This window comes from Pseudorasbora parva, chromosome 12 (genome assembly GCF_024679245.1).
Source record: "Pseudorasbora parva isolate DD20220531a chromosome 12, ASM2467924v1, whole genome shotgun sequence".
NCBI classification, from domain to species: domain Eukaryota; kingdom Metazoa; phylum Chordata; class Actinopteri; order Cypriniformes; family Gobionidae; genus Pseudorasbora; species Pseudorasbora parva.
This window is the reverse complement of record NC_090183.1, coordinates 26681070-26702322: the sequence shown is the minus strand read 5'-3', so window position 1 is coordinate 26702322 and position 21253 is coordinate 26681070. Positions and strand designations below refer to the sequence as shown.

The window sequence follows — 21253 nt, the reverse complement described above, 5'->3', positions numbered from 1 at the left end:
GCTACTGTGTTAGTGTGGGGCTATTTTGAGCCTTGTTAGTGGTATTAACTAGCGATTTAATTTCACTACTGTGTGCCCCATAGACTAGTGTTATAAGCTAATCTGTTTTTAAAGATAAAACTCTTTACATTCGATTTCCATGAAAACGCATCCCAGAGAACGATCAACTCTGTAACCATCTGTTAATTACCCCTAGGTTCATTTCTCACCGGAGTTGTCCTTTAACAATTGTGCCAAAGAGCTCAGAGGGCGAAACCGGCACACTGAGGAGAAAGTTTCTCTCTTTCTCCCTGATGTCTGCCAGGTAACTAGAGATGCCTCTCCATGGCCACTATTGGCATCATTAATTGGCCTGATCTCGGTAGCAGTTTGCTTTGGTGTGGTGAGTTCTGCTACTGCCTCAGGGAGAAGCCCCTGACCCTGGTCCAGGTTTTTCAGCAGATCGGCAAGGTAAGCTTGCAAAACAGCCATTGTATACAGGGAAACCACGGCCTGATCCACTGCTGTGTACGCTCTGCCATTCAAAACATGATGTCACAGCGGTTTGGTTGGCAGAGTGAGAGCCTTTAATGTCGATGCCTCCCCCAGCAACAAATAGCTTCTCAGCGTTTCTTCAACTGGTGGCATAGACTCATATCCATGCTTATGCATCCCCTACACTCTCACATAATTTGCATTCTGGAATGGATGATTACGAGGAGATTATGGTCTCTTCCACAATCTTTCCACCTCAGCATGCAGATCAGGAAGAATCGAAAGGCTTATGAGAGCTGGGTGATTATGCTCGGATAGATATTGCTTTTCAGAGACATCATCGTTCTCAACAGCCACATCCTGCTCTTCTTGGCTTGAAGCCAGGAGTGCACTCGCTGCCAGATCAAAGGATATGAGCGATAACACATTCGGATTCAGCAGCTCATCAACTACCGAAGAATGAAAAATAGATTTCTCAAATTTGTCCCAAGAGCTTTCTCTGCAAGCTCTTGGGACAAAGAGATTGTCCCAATTTTCTTTGATTAGTTTTTTTGGGCTTGGTGGCTGTCTGTCTACAACTCTGCATAGCCTTACATAACGCGCAGATGGCATGTGATGTCTGCTTGAGCAGGGTCTGCGGAGGTATGGAAATGCATATGTTGACAGGACCAAATGCAATGATTGGACAAACATGCTTTGGTCCTGAGACTTCCACAGAAGATAAATGTATATGTTTTAATATTAAGACCACTTCTATTATTGATTGCTATCAGGATGTGAAGAGAGCTTCAACCAGTTTAACATAAACTATATATAGAACAAATTGCCTACCCTACCTTTAATAAAATATTAAAACTACATTTTTATAAAGAATTGCCATTTGTGTAGCAATAAGGAGCTTTAAAATATTTTATCGAGTAAATCATGAAACGGCTGGAAAAGTCATATACATGCATTAGTTAATAAAATGGTATCCTAAGTAAACTTTTGTAATTCTGAAATCTATTTTGATTTTAATTAGAACTATTATAGTTATTATAGTATAATCTATGGACATTCTTAGTTTCTTTAAATAAAAAAATGGTTAAAAACAAAACATTACAACAGATATCAAATCGTTTTAACAAATCACATTGCCAGCAAAAACACACAAACACTGAATTCCATTCTACCTTAATATCTAGTTTCTTTCTAAATAGGTTCCGCTTAAATAAAATTAATGGATATTGGTTGATTTTAAATAATGGAAGATCAGGAGCAGACCTCTCTCACAGTCTCTCCCTGTGTGGCCCACCCTGCAGGCACAGCTGTAGTTCCCCCTCCTATCACTCCAACAGACACCTCGGTTCCCGCACGGCTGCAGTACACATGGGTTCTCCACTAGACGGCAACAGAGAATCATTTGAGACCTTACATTTAAAGCACTCTATCGGACAAAGGTGCAAAACTGAGATGAGTTTTAGTCTTCTGGGAAGTGGAAGAGTACACACATTTCACTCAGAGTTTCAATTGTATTCAAATCAAGAAACATTATCTTTTAAATTTGAGGATTAGTGTAAAGTAGAAGGCGGATTTTTGTCAGAAGCGACTGAAAGTCAGTTTAAATCTCAATATTTCTTATTTTCTCAATTTTCAGTCTCAAAATTGTGTTGTATTTATTGTGCACATTGACAGGAGTAATATTTAATAAATGTTTAACATACATGTCTGGCAGCGGTCTCCAACATAACCCTCTTTGCACACGCACAGATTGTTCCTCCTGTAGCCTCGGCATACACCTCCATTCAAGCAGGGATTTGGCTCACATCCATCCTGTTCTGCAGAACAAACACATATCTGTATTATAAGATGCAAATCCTTCATTTTCAGATGTGTGCTGCTTGTAGGAGATAAAGTAGGTGTGAACTGTTGTGTCTCAAAACTGCAAGTCCGAATCAAGGGGAAAGCAAATAATGGAAAATGACAAAAACAGTTGCAGATGCAAGCTGTAAAATGAGTTGGCCTTTTTTTCCTTTCTATTATTGTAGTAGCACATCTTTATATATACTCCTACAAGCTACAAGCATGATTTTGTTGTGTCCACAAAGGCCCTGTCTGATTTCTTAAAGATGCTTCATAAATACTTGCAAAATAATCACATAATACTATGCAAAAGTATTCATGGATTTGCTGTTTTACAACTACAACAACACAGAGAATTTTTTTTTCTTCCAACAGACATTCTATCATGTCAAAGTGACAAAAAATGTCTACATATTGGTCATTACCGTTATTACACACAAACTAAAGTTTTGCATAATTATTTAGGTTGATATTTAGCAAATGCAGCTTTGACAGCAATAACAGCCTTAAGTCTGTGTGAATAAAAATCCGATTCGCACATTTGGCCACTGCAGTTTTTCCCCATTCAGGTCGCTGGAGACTGAGTGTACAGCCTTTTTCCAAGTCAACATGGTAGGTGTCACGCAGACTCCATCAGCTTTTCCTTCTTGATTTTTTTCCATATTTTGCTACATTTATTTCATCTTCTACCCTCACAAGCCTTTTAGGCATGTTGCAGAGAAGGATCTCCACACACCATGATGCGAGACAGGGATAGCTGCAGGTCAGAGTAATGAGCATGCTGAAAGGGGAATTGCTACAACAGAAACTTACCCCTAACCCTACCTCACACACACTGACAGACAGCTTTTGCGACCAATGATAAAGACCTTTCTCCGCGCCTCTACCTTTTGGCTCACCCCAAGCATTCATCATGCCCATTACTCCAACCTGCAGATACCCACACTTGCATGATGCTGCAGCCACCACTATGTTTCACACAAGTTCACATAAGCGATGGTGTGTTTCATAGTGTGAACTTGCTGGTGAAAGTCTCACACATGCACAGCCTCACTAAGTTTAGGCACTAAATCTTGTATCTCTTTCAGAGTTGTCATTGGTTTCTTCACTTCACTTTAGTCCCAAGCTGGCTCCGTGCTGGAGCTGTGTCTGGAGTGCATACACGGCTGTGGGTGCAGCAGGATTCCGAATTTTGTTTATATCATCATCCCATGATGGCAATCAATGGCGATACTCTTGGTGTCAATGATTTTGAGCACCATATTTTTTAGATCTTCCTCAGTGAGTTTGGCCCACTTCTTCTTCACTGCAGATCTTGCACCGACTAGCCAGCCAGTTGTTGCCACCAAAAAACCTGATACGACAGTCTCTGCAAATTCGACAGACATGACTAAACCACCTCATCCGGCTTCTCTGGATCTCTATATTCCATATGGTTTCGAGCCAAGTTTCCCTTGTGTCACCCAGCACCCTCATCCTTTTGCAGCCGGGCTTGGAACCATCTTTGGTCCCTTGAAGGCCATTGATAATCTATTCCACACACTTCCACAAGTCACTTGGAGGGAGCTGTTTGGAATGTTGTTTTTTTTCCATCAGAATTTAAGTTCTATCACAACATTGACTTACAAGGAATAGGACATTCCAAATAGAAGTGTTTACATTACACTTAATTGAAACCTTAGCTACATTCAGTTGATTAACATTTATGTGACTTTTTAAACCAGTTGGCTGCCCAAGTGATTTAGTTCGTATTAAAAGATTGTCAAACTTATGTGAAATATATATATATTTATTTATATATATATATATCAATGTAACTTAACGAACATCCAAGACAATGCTGTGCTCTGGGCTAAAATCACTGGTTGTATGTGTGTGCGTATGATGTTATTTTGACCAGTGAAGAGTTTAGAAAAGGTGTAAAGGAGTCAAAACAGTGGCAGGAATTCCTCCATTGCACTGAAACAAAGATCTGCTGCAAACAAGTACATAACGCTTCTAACGAATGTACCGAAATGTAACGGTCGAAATAGCTTTTATGATGAGAAAAAAAACAGGTATGCTTCATCAATCTGTCATTTTTAGGGTCGCATCTTGTGACATGTCTTGTTTTTGATTTGTTTAGATGGTTTTGGACCATGTTGGGTTCATATTTCAGTCGAACCACACCAGAGTTCACACTAGATACCTTTCCAGGTTTCTCAGTCCACTTGTTGGATGTACACCAGGGTTTAGATTCTAGGATTTTAGCATGGTTCTCACTCAATCAAATGACCTGCACTAAACAAAGAATCAATTATAATCGAACCAATCCCACCAAATGTGAACACACACCCTAAAACAACAAAACAGGGTCCAAGGTGGTTAATACATTTCTGATGATGTTACCTATCTCACAGTCCTGTCCAGCATAGCCCTGCTGGCAGTGGCAGAAGTAAGAGCCAGGCTGATGCTCACATGTACCTCCGTGCTTGCATGGCTCAGAAAGGCATTCATCAATATCTGTCAAAACATTCACAGATATCTAAATTCAAGCCATGTTTATACACCGAGATGTCAAAATGTATATGAAAATGTTAATATATAATAAGATGAATTAAGAATTTAGCGAGAGCGATGTGTTACCTGTTTGACATCGCTGGCCGGTAAAACCGTCTTCACATTCACACAGATAGGAGGCTACCCTATCACGACAAGTTCCCCCATTCATACACGGCTGAGACAAACACTCGTTTATCTCTGAAGAAAAAGAGATGGTGATAGTTATTCACATAGAAATGTAGCTCATATTTAACCCATTTAGTATTAACTTCTTTCTTCTTCTTCTTAATTGTTTGTTTTGTCTCTGTTGGGTAAAATTCTGTAGATTAGATTTGTATTCATCCTGGAAATATTTTCACTGACCTTACCACAAAAAAAATATTTACATGTTTTCTATACAGATTTTGTGCACATGGCATACAACTACATGTTAGTGTTCAAGGAAAGCTTATTGTTGAGCTCTTCTTGGTTAGGTGTATGAATCCGGATGAATTCACACATTTATAATTGCAGAAACATCGCATGAAAGTCTATCATTAACACTTTTCAAGATGAAAAGACAAATAAATCAGGTGTTAGGTGACAAGCTCTTTCCCACATTCATTGCAGCAAGAAAGCCGAACAAAGCATTTGGATTCCTCCTTGTCTCACTGTGTACTTTGCCAATTTATTTGATGTGATACAGATGATGCAGTAGCTCATGTTGCCAAAGCAGCATCATGCTCTATGTCCCACAGAGAGACCGCAGAATTGTTTTGTCTTTAAGAGCTCTGAACTGTATACCAAGGCCTGACTACTTTCTGTTAGCACCCTGACATGCTACACAAACTTTATGTTGGTTTCAAACTGCAATTTGTTTAAGAGTGTTTCTACTCGTTTGACATTTAGTAGGCTCATCAGCTCTTCTTCCCAGCATTCCAAACCAACCAACCATTTTGGAATGTTGGTTTCAGGGCGGGAAGGTCTTGGGCAAACTTTGAACAACAAGGGTTTTGAATAAACAGCAAGTCTCCACAAACCTTCACAGACAGGAGGCTGGCTCCAGGACCCCTGGCTGCTGCAGATGCTCTGGGTGGCCCTGGGAAGGGGAGTGTAGCCTGGGTGGCATGCATACAGAGCCATGGAGCCTGGGGTAGTGGAGGAATACTGCACCTCTGCATGCTTGACTTTCATAGGGGGGCCACAGTCCAGACCTGCTGGTTGCATAGAGTATACAAAGTGTACATGATTCGGTTATAGACTGGTTGCAATGAGTCAGATTTGTTAAACACTTTTAAATAATATAATAATTATTACAAAAATATAAAAATAATATAATAATTATTACAAAAATGAAAAATAATATAATAATTATTCATTATCACATTTATAAATTTAATTAATATTAGATACTAATATAAATGCATTTTATAATTAGCTTATGTTGTTTAAGTTAATTAGAAAAAATGTAGATACTTTTGTGAAGCATCCTTATAAATGTAAAATTATTATTATAGAGCAAATGCAGTGACAAGACCTCACGTCCTGATTTAGAGAGTTAGACAGTCTGCAAATTGAAATCTAACCATATCCCTTCCCCTAAACCTAACCGTAAGTTATCCTTAAAATCAGAGAAAAAATAATAGGTGAATAAAACTGATATAGAAGCACCTAACCCTGCAAGCCTAAACTTGACATAAACTGTAAACTTGTCCCTAAAATCTGATTGGTTGATTGAAATGTTGTCCCAGGATCAACAAAGGTGTCTATCCAGGAACATGTTGCACTTGAAAAAAAAAAAAAAATGAAAAAAATACTGTTGGAAACACTAAAACAAAACACTGTGAGCAGAGGCAGATATTTGTTTCATTCTACAAAATAAATTATTGCTTTTCCCAAAAACATAAAGAACCAACCTGTCTCACTTTACCTAATAACACATGGCTACATTTACAGCCACGAGCAGATCCATAAATAGGGAGAAGCTGTAAAAACATCCTTTTTGTGAAATGTTTTAGGTGACAAGGGGATGGTATTTCATCCTATCATGGAACAGCAGGACACAAATTCAACCGCACTTTGTGGAAAACCCTGTAGAGTCAACAGTAACACAGAGGCCTGTAACAGCAGAGTTATAACCCCTGTTCAGAGAGAGTATCAAATGCACTGAGGACTTTATCCAGCTCCGTCTCCGGGGAGGCGTCACACAACCTAGCTTTACTGCAGGAACTGGCACCTGCTGCTTCGTCCTGGCATCATCTGAATGAAGATGGACTACTTCTGTTCTTCTAACATGCATATCAGTTACACCTTAATGAATGAATAGTGACTACCGCAAAAGAGCAGTGTGAGCTCTTGATTCCTGTCGTGTTGGCAAACAGCTCAGTGTATTTCGCAGGGTAAAAAAAGAGTTTGATTACCCTCCAAAGCTGGATTGGATCCTCTGTTGATCTCGCAGTGTCTTCCTATGAAGGATGTGGAGCACTCGCATTTGTATTTACCAATGTAGTGGAAACATGTTCCCCCATTCAGACAGGGACTGGAAGCACAAGGATCCGGCTTTCCTAAAAAATAAAGCATATGGTTTAAAACCGTCTTGGACAGTTCTGTGAACACGTGTGTGCATAAACTGGGCATTTGCACAATTTTTATTATGAAAAGAAAGCACGGGTATGTGTGCGTCTAAACGAGGTCAACACGTGTGAGAAATCATTGATCATTACAGTAGCTCTGAGAAAGAGAAACAGCTTTTCATGCATGTGCCAGGGCAAGTTGTTTTTCCAACATGTGAGGAATCCAAGTGTTGAACAAACTCCAACAAATTGGATCATTACACGAGGCCAAACAGTTGCACAACTCCAACGTGGGACAAAATAGGGATAATGAAAATCTAGAGATGAAAAGCATCTTGGCTTAGAAGAGCTTTTATCTTTGTGCAGTTTTATGGCACTCTTTGTGGAAATGCCATTTTCCAAACATGAAGAAAAGCAGATTACACTCTTATTCCATTTGACCAGAAAAGAGAAGAGGAAGGGAGAATGAGAACTCTGACATCCCCTGGGTGCTCACTGCTGACTGATAATTTACAGTAACATACTTGCACACACTTTACGGCAAACACAATGCTCAGACAAATGGACCTTTCAAACCAAAAGTGAAATAAGTATGCACCAGGCTGAAGGAAATGGAAATTCACACTAGTGTTTTAGTACTTGAGACCACTCTGAAGACCATTTTTTGAAGGTCTTGGTGGTCTCGGTTTAGGCGGTCTTGACTACAACAATAATTTGCACCCCTATAGAGGCTGCAACATGAATGAGCATTTTACAATGAATGTAAATTAAACCAATCATATTGCAATCATTACCCAGGTAATAAAATGTAAAAATACATTCATGCAAAAATAATAAAATGTAAATATAAAAACTAGTGAAAAAGTGTTGAGGCAGCAAACTGACTCAGAAATGCGTAAATGTGCTTGAGTGCCATTTGAGAAACAAATCACTAGCTATGCATGTAGTTCACAGGGTATGCAAATGTATTATGTATGCACAGGCTGCTCACATGTGGAGGACAAACTTTCACCCTGCTTTGAGTGTGTGTGGTTGCACTACTAAATGCTCAAATGTTGCTTCTGTGCTGTCGGACACTTGATCAGAGCTCAAATCTTATTTGCTGGCATGTTTAATTGCTAGATGAAGAAAAACTGTTTTAGTGCTGGAAAATATTCATCTGGGATGAATAGCTTCATAGGAATCTATTATTCAAAAATTTCACGTGTGGCATATTTTGCGTGAAAGGGCCTTTGTGCTTAGAAAACTAACAAGACTCTTTAAGCAATCAAAACATCATTCTCTGCTTTTACATGCAGAACCACTTATTGTGAGAGAACTGTCTTGACACTTAAAACGTACCCACTTCACAGTGTTTCCCTGTGAAACGGTAGGGACAGACACACCGGTAGCTGTCAACTTCTTCTTTGCAAGAGCCTCCATTACGACAGGGACCAGAGGCACAGGTACTTAATCTGACTGAGGAAAAAAAACAGGAAATTAAATGCCTTATGTATCTGCAAGCAAAAGAACTGCTGCAAAATGAATATGTGGTGTAGTGCACAATATCATGCACAATGATCGAATTACTGAGGAGGTGACCTTTTAATGTGTAAGCATGCAAGGACAAAATGTTAAAGGGATAGTTCACCCAAAAAGGACAATTTAATGTTTATCTGCTTATACCCCCAGGGCATCCAAGATGTAGGTGTTTGTTTCTTCAGTAGAACACAAACTAAGATTTTTAACTCCAACCTTTGCTTGTATAATGCATGTCAATGGGGTCTAATTCTAATTAGACCCCATTCATGCAGCAAACTGACTCAGAAGTGTGTAAATATGCTTGAGTGTCAATGTATGAGAAACCTAACACTAGCTATGCATGTAGTTCAAGAAGTCCTCGCTGCAGCCTGTAGCACGATGACATACTGGATCAGATCCAACGCGTACTGGACGCGCATGCGCGGTGGTTTCATTCACAATTCGATGACGTCATATACGCATGCGCAGAAGAGTTTTGGGGACATCATTGAATGCACAGGAGAGTTTTGCTGGATAGATAAATACTCAAACCGCTCGCGCAAAAATAATGATTAATAACATGCTCACGCCATCAGGACACGCGTTTTGCATTTTTCCTTGAATGTGTAGGCTACTGGTATTTTAAAGTTCTTTACAGATCGTGTTGCATTGAGGATTAAAATTACAGAGACAATTACTTGACTCATTTTTCCTTCCACTCAACAGCAAGTATGATCAGAATATATAAAAAATTAACTGTTTTGCATGCATGCACAGCGAAGCTAGGATAATTTAAGCATCACATTTATGAAAAGATGATTTAATAAGCAATAATTACTTAATACTATTTATCAGTTCTACAACTACACAGTTTAGAACATCATCTATATACAATAATGATCATACATTATGACTAGCGCATACGCATTATAAATTAACTCAGAGATCTGTATGAATGACATTGCCATAACGATCCACCATCCAGTACGTATTGGATCTGATCCAGCAACGTCATCGTGCTACTGGCTGCAGCGAGGGGTGTCTCATGTAGTTCACAGGATATGCAAATGTTTTATATATGTTCAGGCTGCTCACATGTGGAGTACAAACCAGGTCTAATTCTAATTAGACTCCATTGACATGCATTATACATGCAAACAAAAAATTTAGTTTGCGCTCTACTGAAGAAACAAACACACCTACATCTTGGATGCCCAGGGGGTATACGCATTGACATATTAACATAAACCTAAAATTTTCATTTTTGGGTGAAATATTCCTTTAACAGTGTTATGGCAGATGTAACATACCTTTTTCGCAGTGCTGGCCTCTGTAGCCATGCTTGCACTCACAGATGTAACCTCCATCTCTCTCATAGCAATACCCCCCATTCTGACACGGTGAAGAGTCGCAGGCTGATCGGGGCTGTACTGAAAAACACACACACCGGCTTCACCACGTTCCCTCAAAGCAGGTGATCGTTTTTACAATTCACTAGTAATTTTTATTTGTGTGTGTTGGAACGTTTTCATTTAAATGCACACCACAGCATAGATCCTCTGTGTATTTTAAAAGCCAACTTGAAACTTTACCTCCACATTATGTCAACATACAAATTAATCTTTCTTTTTTCATTTACTCAGCATAACGCCTTTGTTGCTTTGAGGACCTTTGCCATCTTGACAACCTGGCACAGTTTTTGTTAATTTGTCATGGAGAACATGCTCAGCGCATGGCTTTAAGGCTCTCCAGGGCTCTTACCATATGGGTAGAAGTCTTTGTGATCGAAGTCGACACCGGTTTGGCAGGTGCAGAGGTACGTGCCGCCATACTCCAAGCATGGGCCTCCATCCGGACACGGTCTGTTGTTACTACAGGGTGTTTGTGTTACCTCTAAGGAGTGAAACATTCACAAAAGTTAACTGTTATACAAACCACTTTTAAAATCATTTTGTTAGAATACAACTCTTTTCTCTGTTGATCAATAAAGCATGTTGCTTATGATTGACAGACACTTTTAGTACCTTTCATCATCATCATGCAGAACGGTTCTCAATGTAATGAATTTCACGGTCTGAAGTAACTAAGGTACAAACCATTCAATAGTAAGCTAACTTTAATCAGGGCAAAAGAAACATGCAGATGGAACAGCGATGTAACAATTTAAAATTTGTCATTTTTCAGTTACAGCGTACAACTGATAGCCTGACAAGCCAGACCCACATCAAGATGTTTGGTCTGGAAACTCACCATAGACAGGGCTCAATCCGAGGGGCGGGATAAACGGTTGTCTTTCAAACTCCCTCTGCACGTGATAGGATAGCGCTACACCAACCAGAGCAACGAAGGTGAAACAGAGCTCGTTGATAGATTAAACATTCACCGTATCCGGTCGGCTAAACTCTGAACACATCTTCCTTTTTTAAGAATGACTTCAGTGCTGTTCTTTGTTCTTTTCTCAGAGAAAAGCTTAACTCCAAGTCTTCCAGAGTCGTGATCAAAGCTGATTCGAAAGACCGCCGCCGTTCGCCAGTTTCTGTGTTTACTAGAAGCACCCAAACGCAACTCGGCCGTCATCATTATGGCCCCGCCCGCCGACTCTATACACGATGTGATTGGCCCGTCCAGAGTGAGAGGAATACAGCTCAGAAGAGTATTGAGAGTTCCTAGACGACACTTGCGGGCAGATTAAATTTGCTGCCACTAGGGTGCGTCTAGATTTCTAGGCTATACAACTGACATATTTGTAAGTGTTTGGCCTGGTAATGAAACTTTTTTTTCCCCGAGTCACAGAAACTCCTAGCCTAGAAAACTAGACGCACCCTAGCGGCAGCAAATGTAATCTGCCCGCGAGTGTCGTCTAGCAACTCTCAATACCCTTCTGAGCCGTATTCCCCTAACTCTTGACGGGCCAATCACATCGTGTATAGAGTCGGTGGGCGGGGCCATAATGACGATGTCCGAGTTGGGTTTGCGTGCTTCTAGTAAACACAGAAACTGGCAAACGGCGGTCTTTCGAAACAGCTCTGACCATGACTCTGGAAGACTTGGAGTTAAGTTTTTCTCTGAGAAAAGAACAAAGAACGGCACTGAAGTCATTCTTAAGAAGGGAAGATGTGTTCTGAGTTTTGCCGACCGGATACGGCGAAAGTTTAATCTATCAACGAGCTCTGTTTCACCTTCGTTGCTCTGGTTGGTGTAGCGCTATCCTATCGCGGGCAGAGGGAGTTTGAAAGACAACCGTTTATCCCGCCCCTCGGATTGAGCCCTGTCTTTGGGGAGTTTCCAGACCAAACATCTTGATGTGGGTCTGGCTTGTCAGGCTAAGAAACTCCCTCTGAAAGGTCACATGGTATGTATTTTTATTTTATGTTTTTTTATTATTTTATAATTTTTCCTGAGGTTTACTTATATTGTTATTATGATTTTTACATCATAAAAATGTCATAATTTAGAAATAAAAGGCATTTTTCTTTCCTTATATTAGCTCTCCGGCTTGAATGTTCTGTTTCAAGGGGCGTGTCTGCTGTGAGACTTCAGTGAAAACGCCCACTGTTGTGATTGGCTGACATCTTTGCATTTTAAATGAGTATTAGTTAACCTGCAGCGGGGGAGTGGTTTAGAGAGGTCTGCATGCAAGCGCTGCCAGCCAGAGAGAGGCAGACTGAGCACTTGTGGACCAGAGAGACGATAAAGATGGCTGAAAAAGTTTTAATCTACTGAGTTGTTGAGAGCGCTGTGAGTGTGAGTTTATTTTGTTTATATCTGAGGGTTATGAATAAACACGAGTAACAGTCACGCTGACCCTGTCTTCTTCCTCCTTTGAGCATTGAGTACACAGGCAGCCTGTTTATCGTGTGAATGCAGTGATCTCAACATTGCAATGCTATTTCTCTCACAAAATGCTTTCATGACAACTAATAGCAAACACAACATCAATATGAATACAGTAAGAGCTTCTGTTGAGCACAACAGCGGCATTCATTATAACGGCAGTTTGGACAAGTGTCCAGAGACATTCACGAGGTGTGATTGACAGCTTCAGACCTCATAAAGAGTTGATCGCTCTATGTAGTTTAATCATTTAAAAAGATTTGTTTCATGCTACTAACAGAAATTATATGAAGTTGTTTAGTCACTGGCTTGATTCACTGATGCATAAACAGCATTACACGATTTAGAAATAAATTCTTTGTGAATTTGAATGATTAGCTACACATCAGAAATCACTGATCACAGATCAGGCAAATTCCAGAGAAAATAAAATTAACCTACTGGTTCTTCTGAGGCTCAGATGAACACTGTACAAAAAAGAAATACATTTTCCAATTGGAAATTTTCTAGTGACTGATTACATCTAAATTTTTCAGTTGGCCAAACTGAATTTCTGTGAATTTATGAAATTTAATTCACAGAAATTCAATTTGGCCAACTGAAAAATTTAGATGTGATCAGTCACTAGAAAACTTTCAATTGTAGACCTGATTTTTTTACAGTGAAGGAACTAAAAAAAAAAAAAAAAATTTTATTTGTACATCCAGACACTGCCATGCTCACTCTCTCTCTCTAGGGCAAACAAATATAGCGCTGGCATAGGCGTGCCAAATTCTCTGGGTGGAAGAAAGGGAAGTAACCGTTCCTGGTATGATGTCATAACAGGAAAATTCAAGATCTGAGCTCATTTTCTCAAAGGCAGAGAAAGACAGCTAGAACTCAGTTGGCTGACTATCACCAGACCTAGCTCAATTTAAAATTGAACACTGGTCTGGGGAGTCTGCTCTGCGTTTTCTACTACACAAGAGGCATGATCAACTGGCATTATTCGAATAACCCATCGTTTTTCTATCTGTCATCGTGTTAAATCCGCCAATAGCGTGCCAGCTGGATAAGCCAGTCTGTGATTGGTTTCCGCAAAAGTGTAACAGAAGCAGTAGAAATGGATTTACAGCTTTCCAGACTGAGTTGCTGGGCTGGGTTTACTCCGTCTAAGAACTAGATTTACACCGATCGAAATTGCTAGCCACTTGGGGACAATATTCAGGCTAGCGGAACTCATATTAATGTTGAAAAACCTCATAAAATGAAAATGTCATGCCATGGGACCTTTAATGTAGATCAACTATTAGCATTATTGTCCTAACAAACACACTGCATATATAAAATGGAACTCCCATGCCTTAATGAGAAACTTATTCTGCATTTGTTTGCAGTTAATACATACCAAACTGACAGTAGAGTCCAGTGAAACCTGTCGGACATTCACAGGTGCCATTCACATCAACACAAACTCCTCCGTTCTGACAGGGACATTCCTCTGTATGGATTTAAATGTGAAGTAAAGAGAAAGAGACTTTTGGAAGGAGATCAGCATAGTTTTCACTTTTCTGGTTAAGTAAACATTCTAACCATTCTAAAATATGATGCTCTTTCTTCACATCAGTCAAATTGGCACAAAGTGTAAATTCAGTGGAAGCATGTGTGGGAACGTTACATTGTGTGTGTGTGTGTGTGTGTGTGTGTGTGTGTGTGTGTGTGTAGTTAAGAATAGTGTTCTGTGGTGGGATTTGTTGTACAGTTCTTTGATATACTTGTTTCTTGGGTCAGTTTTTCCCACAACCTTTCCCTCACAGTTCATAGTCTGCTGGATGACTGTATTCTGTAAAGCTTTTCCATACTGGAAGACTTTTTATTTTCTTCTTCCTCTAGAAAATTGCAGCAGTGGATCAAAGTAAGTTGCTGTGTCACTGTTAAATTGCTTCCTTTTGAAGTCCAGGGGGCTTGCGTGTGGGTGTTATTTTTCTGATAATATGTAACATGTTTTTGATCAAAATGTATGACCCTCGGGGCAATTAATAGGTTGTCAATTCGCCGGAGCCATTTTCATTTGTTGTCTCTAAGGTCGGTGTCTTTGATCTCTGCGCCCCATTAGACACTCACGGGTTCTCCCTGTGAGCTTCTGCCTTCTCTTTCTGAGCGGACTGCACAACTTTTTCCACTACACATTCCAAATGAGCCGGGCAGGAAGGTATTCTGGAGATTTAGGAGAGTCTATATAAGCATCAATAGTTATTTCAGCTCCAAGGGGAATAGGGTGAATTTGCTGCAGCTCACAAAGTGCTTTGAAATCTTGGGATACAAAGTGTGCAGTGGACACTGGGAGCAAGGACGCTGACTGATAAGGTACAACTAAATGAGAAAAAGCAGAAGATGAGGATGTTGTACCTCATATCATCTTCATAACCCAAGCCTTTGATATTTTGTGGTTGGATGTCAGAGCGTCCAAACACATCTCACCTGCATTATTGCAGGGAAGTGAATTCCAAACATTAGGACTGTCTCATAAAATAGAGGCCCTTTTAAGTCTAGACAAGAGCCCTTCCTCTTGTTGGTAAAGTAGTAAAAAGTACCATAAAGCAATTATTTACAACATCAAGCGACTTGCTGCAAGGTCTGAGCAGTAAACTGTGTGAGGCTGTGTAAGTTTGGATAATTATGCTCATCCATCACGGCTGCATAGTCTTCCTCAGGCTTCAAATTCCTGTGGGATAGTGGCGTCTGCCTTGTTCTTCCTCTGTGCCATGTTCCTTCCCTATTGTTTGAGGAGAGTACCTACTGTGCATTTAAGTCTGAAACTACTGTACCTTCACAATCATCACCATAGTAACCGGGGATGCAGGTGCAGTTGTAGTCTCCAGAGCCAGTGTACTCGCAGATTTGACGTTTTTCACAACTCTCTCCATCACAGGGAACTGAAATATTACATATGTGTTATCTTTAATGAAAGACATTAAAGGCACGTTCACACCAAGAACAATAAGTATAACTATATAAGAATCCACGCTAATGCATGAGATTGTTCTGTTTAAAGGGTTACTTCAGCAATTAGCATATGGCTTGGTATCAGTAGAAACCCTGGAGTATATTCGAATGATTGTGCTTTCCCCCCTCATATCCCCCTGAGACAAGAGATTTATGCTTTTTATCTCTGCCATCGGAGGAATTGTTGGCCAGAGGCTAAAGACTACAGCCAGCAGAGGGAGCCATTTCCGCATGTTTTCAACTCGTGCGTGGGGGATGGGAGATCACACTCACAGCACTCAGCTCGCAGCTGCAGCCTCAGGCATTCATGTTTAAAGGGTGCGGCCAGCAGAGCAAAGTAAGTCTTTCAACTTCTCAAACTATGAAAGTTAAAGGTGAACTATGTAGTATTTTTGCAGTAAAATATCCAAAAACCACTAGGCCGGTGTTATATATTTTGTTCAGTTGAGTACCTACAATATCCCAGAAGTTTCCAACTATTTGTAAATTGTGAGAAAATTGCTATTTTAACTAAGGACAGGGACGTTTCAGCATTGCATTTGAGGTAGTCGCCTGTCAATTGCGTCATATCTGCATTACCCTCGGTTTCGGCTTTTATTTGACAGGAGCGCTTTACTCTTAGCAGTGTGAACAAGTGAACGCACAGAGTAAAGTCATAACATCGTTTTGAACACACTTAAATGTATCTAATATGATAAACAGAGCTACATTACCTCAAAATCATAACCGGAAGAGCGGATCTGTGCAGGCACCCGGCGAATGTGTCCCGTCCCGTCATAATAAAAGTCCCGGTATTCGCGAGGCGGGTATTTGTTTAACAATCGCTCCAGCAGCTTTGCTCAGGTCCATAACACTCGGTCCTGCTCTGCTTTAGACTACAGTAACGTTAATAACCGCATGCATGAACGTGATTTCTGCCCGAGTCCTATTTTCCACCGGCTGTGATGAGAAGACCACATCTCCCAAGATGCTGCGCTCACACTTTGCGTCATCAAACTACGATTTGTTTTGAATAGGCGCCCTCCAGTGGACGAAAGCTGCATAGTGCACCTTTAAGCTTTCAAAGGCATGAACTGAAAACGCGCCAGACTGAACATGCGCTGCGAATCTATGCCGCGGACGCGTTTACCTCAGCTCTCATCACAAGCTCATCCATGACTGTCAATATATCTGATTCCTGCAGCGTTTTGGGCTGAGACTCCCTCAGCAGCTAAATCACATATTGAACAGGTACATTCTTTTTTTAATTGTAGTGTCTGTTCTCTAACTGAACTGATTTTATGACAATGAATGCGGTTGCAGTGGGCAAGTGATCCGTGATTCAGTAATCTAGTAGCGGTGGCTTTGGGAGTGGCCTAGTAGGGCAGCGAAGCATTCTGGGAATTGTTGTCTTTCATCCCCATGAGACAAAAATACGTTTTCTGACTTTTCTCAGTCTAGAAAGCACTAAATTAAAAAAAATAATTTCACATTTCTACTACATTAATGACCCAGTTTAAATACAGATTCATCTTCCCAGCGCTGAAGTACTCCTTTAAGAATTTTGCAGTTTTGTTGTCTGCCATTTTAAATGCTCGAGTTCCTTAAAGCAAAATGGATTATGGTTGGCTGTCTGTGTTTTTATCACTCATCAGCTGGAAAAAATTTTTTCTGAAAGTGATTCCAACAGTATAGTTTCTCAGTGCCGTTATTGTTACAGTTGTGGTTTCTTTTATATTTAGAATGCTTTTTAGAGCTACATCTTTATTGTTATCTTTATCGTTATCATTCTTGGTGTGAACCAGCCTTTTGCAGGAACTTTAAGAACATTTACTTACTTGTCTGATTTGCAGCATCGGTGGTAGAGGAATTTTCCATGACAACTAACTCTGTTTTAAGGGGAAATAAAAATTGTTATATTATTATTTTTATTTTATTTTATTTTTTATAATTAGGGCTGCGTGATCTAATAAATGACCAAATGTATATCTTGCATTTAATTAAAGCAAAGCAACCAAACCACATTGGAAAAACTTATCCTTACTGATTCATCAAGATACAAGAGTTGACAAAAAGCACCATAACCAAGCATCTGATAACTATGATATGAAGCTGACACTATTAGAAAATAAATCCCTTTTCTTTATTCATTTTTCTTTTTCAATTTATTTTGTGTCAATACTAGGTGGAAAATGTTACAGGAAGCCAAATATAAAGGGGAAAGTAGGTGCCTGGCTGTGTAAACATTTTCTATCATTAAAGATTTTTCCCATCGCATAGAGAAACAAAAACAAATACTGGATAATGTGTTGCGGCTGGCATTTATAAAGTGAGATGGTAGTTTGCACTCAAGAGAGTAAAAGCACACCTATCTCACAGTGGCTTCCAGTGAAATTTGCCGTACAGGTGCAGGTGTAGTTATTCAGCAGGTCTTCACACATACCTCCATTCAAACATGGCATTGATGCGCATTCATTGATGTCTGAATTTAAAAATACAAGAATGATTTGTCAGTACAGACACTTTGAGAAAGGCAATTATTGGAACTGTTTGGTTTTAACTGTATCGATATCTCAAGATGTGAGTATGTATGAAAGTTCATGCAGGTATATGATTCATTGACCAGGTGTCTAGCATTAACAATAATCTGGTCTTGTGTAGAAACAAGGGTTGAAGACATGCAAAGGTCAGTGGTTTAGTTTCCAAAGTACTTCCCAACTGGGCTTGTGTTTCATCAATAACCTCCATTGTGAGAAGCCCAATTTGTTAAGCAGGGGAATCATGTCAGTGCTTTTTCCTGAAAAGTCAAATTAAGGTCTGCTTAGAGAACTTGGAATATTTGGAACGTAAAACCTGACCCGATATGAAAACACAGGGAAAGAAATCAAAGTAACTGATAATATAATTCTATTTACTAGCTGCCCTTAAAAGAATACTATAGCAGTCTTCATGAAGTCAGTCTAGATAAAACCATCTGTCAAAAGAATAAGTGCGGGTCTAATTTGGAAAAAAGGAAATGTTCCCTGGGGAAAGCTGTGGCCTTTCAGTGACACTCCCAAGATCCATACTCACCTGACTCACATAGGAACCCAGTGTAACCTGCTTGGCATACGCAGGTGAAGTTGCCGACACCCTGTATGCACTGTGCTCCATTGAGGCATGGGGTCTCCTGGCACTCGTCTATGTCTGCAGGCAATAAACACACACACACACACACACACACACACACACACACACACACACACACACACACACACACACACACACACACACACACACACACACACACACACACACACACACACACACACACACACACACACACACACACACACACACACACACACACACAGAATATTTATTCAGCTGATTAATATATCCTCCACACCGTTCCCCTCACTCTGAAACTATGCACTTCTGGCTGTGAAAGGTATTAGAGGTTTGATACATCTCTGCAGGCTGGACTGTGGGAACGAGAAGGAGGTTGAAGCCAGCAGAGTGCTAAGGGAGGAGGGGTGGACAAAGTCAGTTAGAAGAGAGGCCACAGCACAAAAAAGAAGAGCTTTCTAAGTTCAAAACTCTTATCCATTTTCACTCGCTATTTTAGACCTCACTGGTAAGCTTTTTGTGAAGAGCCTGCATTGGACATTGGAGAAATGCAAGCTTCTTATTGATTATTGGAGCGATACCATGAAGTTTCCTTGTGATGAACTTAACATGCATTGCATAATTAAAATTGGAGTCAGATAACTGAAGAATCAGGTATTTACCCATCTCACATGTTGTCCCTATGAATCCCAGTGGACACAGGCAGATGAAGTGATTGATTTTGTCCACACATGTGCCTCCATTCTGACAGGGGTATGAGGAGCACTCATCAACCTCTATCAAAACACAGAAAAGAACGACAAATGTGACATGTGACTTTTATTAGATGTGCACACAAGAATGAAAACATTAGGGAATCCTAAAGTGCAGCGGGTGGAGGAAAAGGTAATGATTTGACCACAGCAAAACGTTGGACGGACTCTACTGTATGTATATTACATACAGATGTGACCAGGGGAAATTCTCTCCCTCAGGTTGTCCCCCTGGCTTGCAGGGTGGAATTCTGCTTTTACAAGTTGAGTTTCTCTTTCCTGGCAAGGATGAACACAAAGGATGAGTACAGGTTGTGAGGGATGGAAGGATTTCATCATTCGTTTACCTATCTGGCACCTGCGTCCAGTAAAGCCAGCTAAACATGAGCAAGTGAAAGAGGGATTTCCAGTGATGCAGTCATCAATGCAACGGCCACCATTTCGACAGGGCCTTAAGTTAGCACAAACCAAAGCTGAGGAGGATAATAGAGAAGAGTTTGATCAGACTTTTATTTTCCTGTTTGTACTGCCATAATATTTTCTAATTTGCTGGATTCTTCTTTTTCTTTCATTTGGATGTGTACCTGAGTCATTGCAGCCACCCACTTGCACCTGAGAATCATCGATACGAAAGACCCAACGACCAGGATATCCCACATTTGTGGTGGTTTCAACTTCAACAATATCATCTGTCCGAGAACCTGGGATGTTGAAATAGCGCCTCCCATCGCCAGCATTAAAACCTGCCTAGGAAGAGAGTGGAAGTGTACGAGAGTTCTCTTAGAATGGATTCTTTCACAATTTAATTCCACTATAGTAATTTCTGTCAAGACTAAATTCCATGGCGGTGCTGAAATGCAAAGGCAAAGATCTTACCTGTGCAGCTATGCCCCCCAATCCTGCCAGGTCACCACCACTGGTAGCATGCATCCCTGTTGTCCAGGTAATATTGTGATATTGGAAGATGGTGAAGGAGAGCTCACCATCTGTGATAAGAACTACTTGAAATGTATTGACCTTTAGAATAGAGCAGAGGGCAAGTCAGTTGCCACAATCAGTATGCACAAAATATTTTTTTAATGTTAGATCAGGGTTTCTTAACTCTGGCCCTCGAGTTCCACTGTCCAGTTTTGACCAGTGTTGAAGCTAAACTCTGCTGGACAGTGGACCTTGAGGGCCAGAGTTGTTAAAATCCATTTTATAGTCTTCTAGAGAAAACTAATGCTGAGTTGATTTTGTTAGTTTAAAGGACAAACTTCGTACCGGAGTTATTGAGTTGCCACCAAAAAATGTGACTTGATGCCAGGTAGCAATCAGCACCCATGTGGTGACAAACATAGGGAACTCAGGGAAGTAATGGTTAGTATCTGCAGAGGCTCTTCTCAGGATAGCAGGATCTTTGCTTTCTCGATAAAAGACTTTTCCTGCCCTCCGGTTGTCTACATCTGCCCAGAACGGAGCCACCACCCTACGGTCTCCAGCAATAGGGAATGCCACAGGGGTGAACTGGGAGACCTCCCTCAGAAAAGACACCAGGCCATTGTTGTTGACCTAGAAGACAGGAAAAAAGAGCAAGTACATGCTCTGGGTTAGCAGAGCCGGCACACAAAGCTTCCTTCAGCTCACCTTCCTGGCACTCATTCCCAGATTCCACTGCTGAAGCTTTACCACACCATGAGCTGCATG

General features: G+C 40.5%; 1 protein-coding gene across 4 annotated transcripts in view; it reads right to left on the bottom strand.

The window, feature by feature from the left end:
* The window catches only part of sned1 (sushi, nidogen and EGF-like domains 1), a 43103-nt gene that overhangs the window by 15916 nt on the left and 5934 nt on the right, over window positions 1-21253 (bottom strand). For 3 of the 4 annotated variants that reach the window (XR_010908625.1, XM_067459606.1, XM_067459609.1), the window contains 19 exons: window positions 20831-21118; window positions 20444-20584; window positions 20152-20314; window positions 19915-20040; window positions 19478-19591; window positions 18780-18893; window positions 18076-18189; window positions 17546-17596; window positions 15551-15658; window positions 14131-14223; window positions 10671-10802; window positions 10220-10339; window positions 8751-8867; window positions 7257-7400; window positions 5877-6053; window positions 4942-5055; window positions 4705-4818; window positions 2178-2291; window positions 1738-1854 (listed from right to left, as the gene is read on the bottom strand). Coding sequence is in view for 3 of the 4 variants with exons in the window: in XM_067459606.1 (XP_067315707.1) it covers window positions 1738-1854; window positions 2178-2291; window positions 4705-4818; window positions 4942-5055; window positions 5877-6053; window positions 7257-7400; window positions 8751-8867; window positions 10220-10339; window positions 10671-10802; window positions 14131-14223; window positions 15551-15658; window positions 17546-17596; window positions 18076-18189; window positions 18780-18893; window positions 19478-19591; window positions 19915-20040; window positions 20152-20314; window positions 20444-20584; window positions 20831-21118 (2461 nt within the window). In the remaining variant the exon portion in view is untranslated. The remainder of the gene's footprint in view (window positions 1-1737; window positions 1855-2177; window positions 2292-4704; window positions 4819-4941; window positions 5056-5876; window positions 6054-7256; window positions 7401-8750; window positions 8868-10219; window positions 10340-10670; window positions 10803-14130; window positions 14224-15550; window positions 15659-17545; window positions 17597-18075; window positions 18190-18779; window positions 18894-19477; window positions 19592-19914; window positions 20041-20151; window positions 20315-20443; window positions 20585-20830; window positions 21119-21253) is intronic. The other variant, XM_067459607.1, reaches the window with a different exon arrangement.